General features: G+C 41.3%; 1 protein-coding gene across 1 annotated transcript; it reads right to left on the reverse strand.

Moving 5' to 3' along the window:
• Positions 1–7502: 7502 nt before the first annotated feature.
• Positions 7503–8037, reverse strand: LOC143982451 (maturin). The gene has a single exon (XM_077481162.1). It carries the CDS (start codon positions 7931–7933, stop codon positions 7538–7540), a length of 396 nt encoding a protein of 131 aa, XP_077337288.1. The 5' UTR covers positions 7934–8037; the 3' UTR covers positions 7503–7537.
• Positions 8038–8431: the final 394 nt, after the last annotated feature.

Genomic DNA, 8431 nt, shown 5'->3' on the forward strand with positions numbered 1-8431 from the left:
AGGGAGAGGCCATGAATCATCACTTCTGCAACAATGCTGACAGCTTCAGGCACCGGGGGGGGGGGGGGGGGGGCTCGGGAGGGGATTAATGTACACATACTCTGCCTGCCCATGCCATTCTGCCACAGTATATCTGCGTGAAGCGGTCAGCAAGCGGTTAATTACAAGATTTGTCAAAAACTGTGTGTAGACATTGTACACAGTCTCATATTATTTCAATTTCCAATAGAATGTTTATAACCTAATGTTAGGGTATTTTCTAAATTGCAGTGCAGTTATTATATTACAGATTACCAAACAGGCAGAGTAGACATTGGCCTATGGGCCCCATGCTATTTCAGAGCCCTGTAAATAATGATCAAACCAATATTGATTTGACCTTGAAAGAAAATTACAATGAAGCTTTCTTAAATGTTTATAAAGCATAGAAAAAATGAATCAACTCAAAGAAATTAAACCTTTACTGTATTAGGCCGGGTTCATACTCGTCCTACTTTGGATCCAACTTTGCCCTGGGACTTGAAGTCAGAGATGCATCCAACTTCAATGAACGGGGATCCGACTGTGTTTAGTATGAATCTTGAAGGGGAACTCCATGCCAAATTTTAAATAAAAAAAAACACCATGGGTTCCCCCTCCAAGGGCATACCAGGCCCTTGGGTCTGGTATGTATTTTAAGGGGAACCCCCTATGCCGAAAAAACGCCCATCAAAATTCATACCAGATTCTTATCCGAGCACGCCGGTCAGGAAAGGGGGTGGGGACGAGCAAGTGCCCCCCCTGAACCGTACAAGGCTGCATGCCCTCAACATGGGGGGTGGGCACTTTGGGACGGGGGGGCGCCTTGCGGCCCCCCACCCCAAAGCACCTTGTCCCCATGTTGATGAGGACAAGGGCCTCTTCCCGACAACTCTGGCCGTTAGTTGTCTGGGTCTGAGAGCAGGGGGATTATCAGAATACGGGAGCCCCCTTTAATAAAGAGCGGAGCCCAGCGGAAGGCACCGGAGAGCACAGAGAAAAGGCCGGAGAGTGGGAGTAGGCCGGAAAGCGCGGAGAAGTCAGAAGAGACCCCAGAAGTCATAAGAAGACCCCCAGAGCTTCCTAATAAATTACTTTAAAAACCTGACTAGTGTGTTTTTTTTATTGACACTTTTCTCCCCAGGTGAATGGGTAGGGGTACGATGTACCCCATACTCATTCCCATAGGGTTAGGAGCCAGAATCTGGGAGCCCCCTTATTAAAGGGGGCTCCCGGATTCTGATAAGCCCCCCTGCCCGCAGACCCGACAACCAACGCCCAGTGTTGTCGGGAAGAGGGCCTTGTCCTCATCAACAAGGGGACAAGGTACTTTGGGGTGGGGGGGCCGCAAGGCGTCCCCTGCCCCAAAGCGCCCACCCCCATGTTGAAGGCATGCAGCTTGGTACAGTTCAGGAGGGTGGCCACTCGTCCCCACCCCCTTTTCTGACCAGCCGGGCTGCGTGCTCGGATAAGGGCCTGGTATGCTCTTGGAGGGGGCACCCATGCCATTTTGTTTTTTTATTTGGCGTGGAGTTCCCCCTCAAGATCACTGGGGCACAAGTCGCATGCCAAAGTTGGATCAGTGCAAGACGACAATCCGACTTTGATCTGACTTCAATGATAGTCAAATGGTTCAAGTAGAATCAAAGTCAGACCAAAGTAGTACAGGGAGCATTTTCAAAGTCGGATCGACTTGTGTCAGACCAGTTAAGACGGCTCCCATAGGGAAACATTGATTTTCACACGTCATGCGACATGAGCTTCCAATGTCGGAGCGTTTATCATACCAGTGTGAACCCGGCCTTAAAGTGGTACTAAACAGCTGGGTGTTTTTTATTTTCTTTGAATTGGTTTTTATTAAGCATTATTGCAATCTACATTGGTTCAATCATAAGATCATCAAGTATTTTATACAACATTCCTCTAATTTGACGAGTAATTTTTTTTTTTTTTTTTTTTTTTTTTTTTTTTTTTTAGAGTGTAAGATGATTTATTAACCAAGACCCCAGTCCACAGATATTAGCAAACATTGTTTACATGCAATGTTACAACAAAACGTTTGTCTACATGAAATACAAAGCATTTTTTTTTTTATTGTTTTACATAGAGCTTGGTAACATTTACACAAAAGAATCAGTTGTTGGAAGCAACTTCTGAAACAATGCAATTCTGAATATGGTTTGTTGAGTTGTGAAATACAGTAGACATGTAAAGGAAATATACACCCAAAACGGCAAGTAAAGCTTTACTACTGAAATCTGATTTGATTGTTATGGGCCACTGCACACAACTGCCCTTAAAGTGAACCTTGACGCACAACTTTTTTTTGGTTTTAGATCGAAGGACAGGATTTACTCCACTAATGGGTGTTAGATCTTTTCCCCCCACTACTCAGCTGACATTGCAGCTTCATCATGGCTCACCTGCAGAAATTCCATACATTCCTATGCACAATCAACTACAGCACAGGATCTTAGGCAGTGACACTCATACCCCAATTGGTACTAATGCCCCCCTTCAAGTAAATTTATCAAAATATCATAGCGTTTCAGAAAAACTATAGATTTTAGGAACCATGTATACATTTTATGGAGTGCTGGTAATGATGTACACAGTGTCATAAGATACTAGAAGTATCTATCTCAAGATAAATAAAAGGGACTGGTATTGCTGACCTCCATCTGGAGAAGCCATCTGTTATGTTGACCTACTGGCTTTAATATAGTCTAAATCACCGACCTAAAACAAGTATGCAGATAGGAAAATAAACATCAGAAGGCTGTGTCAGAAAACTTTTTTGCTGTCAGCGATTATAAAATGGACCCCAACAAAACGTAATTTAAATTTGCTAAAATACTTTGTGTAAACCAGCCTTTTTCAATGAGGGTGCCCTTGAGGTTTCTTCAGAGGTACCTTGGGAAAAAGCCTAAAAAATGTATCAAGAATTGTATACAAGCCAGCAGGTGGATAAAGCCTGCATTTTAGTTACACAAAGCCATGGGTTTTAAATATGCACCATTATGACTTTCTAGACACTGGCATCCTAACAACCAATTACATCATCAGTTGGTAAGGAGGATGTCTGTTGCATCCACAGCATCTTTGTATGACCCTATAACTTTGGGTGTCCTATGTGTGGATGTTGCTGCATTTGGTAAAACTGTTAGAATCTTTTTTTTTTTTACAGTTTAGAATAGGGTGCCTCAAGATTGTCCATAATTTTAAAGGGTTCCTTGACTGAAATAGGGCTGAGAAACACTGGCGTCAACAACTGCCTTTTTAAAAAATAAAAAACACCTTTTCCCATCCTCAGCTGCATCTCGGTGTCGCTGATCTCTTGATGTCACTTCCTGTCTACGTGTACCTCCAGTGATGGAACAAGGACAAGGATATTCATATGGAAGGATCACTAGGTATTTTAATGGCTGGAGATTTAAAAATATTAAAAATGAGCTGTGAAATGAACGTTTATACAACATTTTAGTGACCAGGGTTACATCTATTTTAAGCACTGAAGCAAGAGGGTCACCATGACAGCTAGGCAACTAGTATTAAAAGGAGAGGTCAGAAATACCAATGTTAACATTTTCTCTCAAGGTTTTCTGTAGGGCCCAATAACGCATCAAAAACTGCACATACAATCTCTGTTAAGTAGCACTGGGAGGCCAATTAGAATGAAGGCACCACATCACACAAACGTATGTAGCGTACATTGTTGCACATTATTGTAAGCAAAAAGTGTGAATAGGCTCTTAAGGTAAGGTGAGGTAAGCAACCAGGGGGTACTTGTCAAACACTGCTAAAGGTGTATGTTTTTTTTTTTTAATACAGATGAGAAACACTGTATTACAGGGTACGTAGAAGGAAAAAGTGGAAGAATGCTTTGTAGTGATGTATGGAAGATCCAATCCAGTGGTTTCCCAGGAAGCCCAGCTCGCTCTAGCACAGCTGGGGTGGGAATAGTGGAAGAGCCACCAAAACACAGAAACAGAACTGGGCAGAGTTCTACACAAAATTTACCTATACTGTAATCATTCAGCTATACAAATACGATATCTAAACCAAAACACAACGGTTGCAGCTTGCAGTTTTTTTCCAGTAACTACATCTACTAAATATAAGGAAATAGCTACTCTGCTATACAACAAGGAAACAAATAAATGTAATTAATCCCAATATAATCGAGGGTGTATGCCTCCTTTACATGCACAATGGATATGAATCTTTGCAACTTTGGAGAGGCACAACAAACCTGAACCCCTTAAACGCGCATGTACACAAATTTGTTTATATAGAATAAAAAGAATATTTGAAAATAAATAAAAGGTCCAAATATGCCTCAACTCCATCTTCTCAGGTTTTTACACACACAGCAGTGCTATAACCACCCAACATTTTTAAAGATTTAAAATAAACTTCTCACTTTAAAGAGTCTTTATCAATATGACCAATCTTAGACTCAACAGTGTCAGCTGCATGAATCAGTGAAGATCTTCTGGGTGGATACCTGCAGTCTGGCAAATTGGTGTAAGAATGATCCTGTTTTTTAACTATGGCTTCATTAGTACAGTGGGCACACCAGACATATTAACTTATTCTTAATATGTTCATAACTCTGTAAGCAGCTTAAAATCGAGAATAATGGAAAAGACTCATTAAATAATCCACCAATCATCTACATTTACCTCTCTTTGCTTGATATCTTCCAAAAGACAAATAAAGCTTCAGTGAATTGCTAAGAGCTCTAGGAGCCTCAATTTGCACTTCTCAATTTGGAAGAGCAATGGTTTTATTACAAGGTGCACTCGCATTGCTAAACTTCTTAGTAGACCCTGCAGAAATGTAAAGGTTTGCTCTTTGGCGATTGTTTATAACCACAGATTCAAACAGGTATAGAAATTGACAGGTGGACCAAAAAATTGGTCAAGAGAACTCCCATTTCTGTGACAGATAAGCAAAACCACTACAATTTTGTTGCATCGGCCCCAGTGGGTCTCTTTTTGTGGTACGTGGTCTTCAGATCTAATCTACCTTCAGAAGGAAAAGATGTCTCTATTTCCGTTTCGTATTTTACAAGTCAGGGTATGGAGCTGCAGCAATGGTTGAAAATATGCCTTTCATACACAGCAACAAATGCCAATTGCTGTGTGAAGTGGAAGGAACTCAGATCATCGGTTGAGAAAGAGCAGTGAGTAGGAACTTCTAAATACCACTAAAATAGGAAACCCCAGCCCAGAGGATAATGTGGAAGCAGGTGCAGGAGACAGGGGTGCAAGAAGAGCAGAAAGCTCAAGTGAGCAGCATGGGATTTATAGGAAGCAATTGTAGAATCAGGCACAGAGTCAGGTTGTTACACCCTCCATACAGCCCTGAACAAACCAATTACCTGCTAGGCTGTCATTCTCCTTTACCAATCATTTTTAAAGAACTTTCATTATCCTGATAACGCTTGCTGTAAACAAAAACATCAATACCAATATCCAGGGCTCACCGATGACAATTCTAGAGTCTTCCATAACTTCACTCAGCTTCAGCTCATTATTCTACTAATTACACAATACACTGCATTCTTAAGACCTATAAGTTGATTCCATTAAAATCCATGACCATTTTCATTTTTTTCATGAATAAAAATGCAACATAAAAATCTGATAAATACCTGTTTTGATGTTGCAGTGCAAAATCTACCCAGTGTGTCAAATATATGAGCATATAAAAAAAGATCAATAAATCCAGGAAAGTTGCAAATGGATTACATGCAGTATTGGGCTGACCCCCCCACCTTCGCTGCAGAGGTGGAAATTATGTACCGTCAGTCCCGCTAGCAATAAAGCAATAGGAGTCTGGAATGCAAGATACCTATGCATGCTCTATTAATATGGCAAACTCGGACATTGCTGTTACAAAGTCCTTGTCACAGAAAGTGTTCTGATACAATACAATGAGTGGTTAATAAGCATTTCTGTTAAATATATAAAGGTATACATTTCCTGCTCCGTGTAGTGAATTCCAGTTTACCCAAAACAGTGCAAATTATGCAGCCCATTATAGGGCACCAGCATCTTACATATACAGATATTTGTTGTATAACCATGGGCTGTTATCAGAAAAGCACTGGTACATACAACAGAAGGAGCTTTTTACACTTCAATAGCCTGTTCATAACACATCTCTTATGATACAGTTTAGGTGCACTGAGGCTACTGTACTGCCCCAATACTAGCAAGTACATGGAGGGGAGGGATGTTACTCACAGGAAGCCAAGGATTTGCATGTTAGCAGACTATAAATATGATCAAGAATCAAAAAGTATTCCAGTGATCTATCCTTACCTGTCTGATCATGAAATGTGTGAAAAAAAACAAAAGGACTCAGCTTCCTCAGCTGTTAGGGGTTGAACATTTGGAAATGACTCTACCCTACTGTCTGCAGATTAAGATGGGACCCTACTCACCATAAATTTGGGGGTAATTGTAATCTCACTGCCTGGCTTTTTTTTTTCTTAGTTCATCAATCCATGAAGGTCATCAGCATCCCATTATTATTATTTACCAGCATGATTGTATGATTTGCTTACAGCTGAATACAGAAACCAGAACACCACAGGATTTATCTATTACTAGCATGCTAAAGTCTATTATGTATATAATGCACTGTAAATTTCCAGGGCTGTGTTGCCATCTTCATATATTTTTTTTATCTATCATGTTTTTTCAAAGTTGTCTATTCTGTCCCCGCAAAACAAGTGAATGAACTATAGAATTCAGTATTTGAATGCAAGCATATTTGGTGGGATTGATGATCTGTGACCACAGTAAGTAGTGGCAGATTAGTAAAGAGACACAGTGTCCCCTTAAGGGGTAGTAAAGGGTTTACTTAACCAAGAGTATAAACTTGTGGTTTTAACAGACTGTTTAACCTTTTCCTATAGATCCCTGGATCACAGGTACACACTGTAGCACAAATCCCAGGTTACACTCTAGTTAGAGTACCCAATAATTATAGTTAGGCATGTTTAAATTTAGACTTTAAATGGGTGTGCAAACCAGTGTTGGCACTATAATTTTTGATACTTTGTGGAGCTGAGAAAATGCACATAATGAATGTAAATATATTTTGCAGATTCATGCCTAATGTTACTAACAATTTACTTCGCACTGAGGGTAAATTATTTTCACCAAACAATATTGTGGCTGAACTTCTTCCTGTAATTGGAACCAATGACAATCCCTTGGATAGGTCACTTTTACATAATTCCACACCCACTGTCATGTATTCAGTAACCAGCACTTAAAAATCATCACATTGTAGAGCTGTTCAAAATTAGCTCAACAGCCTTAAAAGATACTATAGGATCAATAGTGATGGAAAGCAACAGAACTCCCATGGAAACGCTGCTGTTGGCCAGCCAGATGCCCTGCTCTCTGTGAGTGGTTTCTGCACTTTTTGTCATATATGTTTACTATTACAATATGTTGGGTTTGTTTTCTTTTTCTGTAAAAAGAATATCCTAGATATTCTACTGCTGGCTGACCCCCATCTGCTGGTGATCTGCCTCTGGTTCATCCTCTTCCACATCAGCATTATATTCTTCAAACGTGTCATCATCCACGTCTGGGAGACCGAGTAGTGGTCTGAATGACTTGAAGACTTTCTCTAGTATTTCATGAAGCGTCTTCTTCCCACAGGAGGAAATGTAATCCTGAGCTAGCTGCAGGAAAGGCAAGCAGTCTTCACTTTCACTCCACACATGAAAATTCTCGCCGCAGCCGTTGTCCGGGCACAGCACGTAGAAGGAGACCCCGGGGTCGGCGTAGAAATCCATCCTCCGCTCGGTCTCCTCGGTGGCGATGAGGTCGAAGGGGGTGTTGGAGCACCATTTATCCGCCACGTCCGCCAGCTGCTGGAAATCCATGGTGGCCCCCGCGGCGTGCTGAGCTCCCCTGCCGGTCGCCTATGTCTGCATTGTTTACATGCTGCTCATGGAGCGGACTGGGAGGGAAGGCCGCGGCGATGCAGCGGATACTCGGGGTATTGTTCGTCGCCCCGGCCGCCCCGAACACAGATGCGGGTTGGGTTGCTGCTGTGTGACGCGGGCGATGCAGCCTTGACGAGTAATTTTTAGTAACTTAAGCAATCAAGACACTGACAGAAAGGTTATTACTATAACTTTTTCCCCAATTGGGGGATTATTTTTGTAAAACATAAGGGTTACATAATGAAAAAAAAAGGTCAAAAGAAGAAAGAATGAAGGAACATGCATAACATAGCATTTCTGGCACATTAGGGGCTATAATGGTTTTCCTGAGAGATTCTATGGTCATACTGGCTGCTGTAAGAATTTGGACAATTAGAAAATGGAGTTGTTTTGGAATTTTGTCTAATGTTTGATGTAGGAGCGCCAACTCTGGTT

This window comes from Lithobates pipiens, unplaced genomic scaffold (assembly GCF_037356315.1).
Source record: "Lithobates pipiens isolate NorthernLeopardFrog02 unplaced genomic scaffold, aLitPip1_a1.2 Scaffold_16, whole genome shotgun sequence".
NCBI classification, from domain to species: domain Eukaryota; kingdom Metazoa; phylum Chordata; class Amphibia; order Anura; family Ranidae; genus Lithobates; species Lithobates pipiens.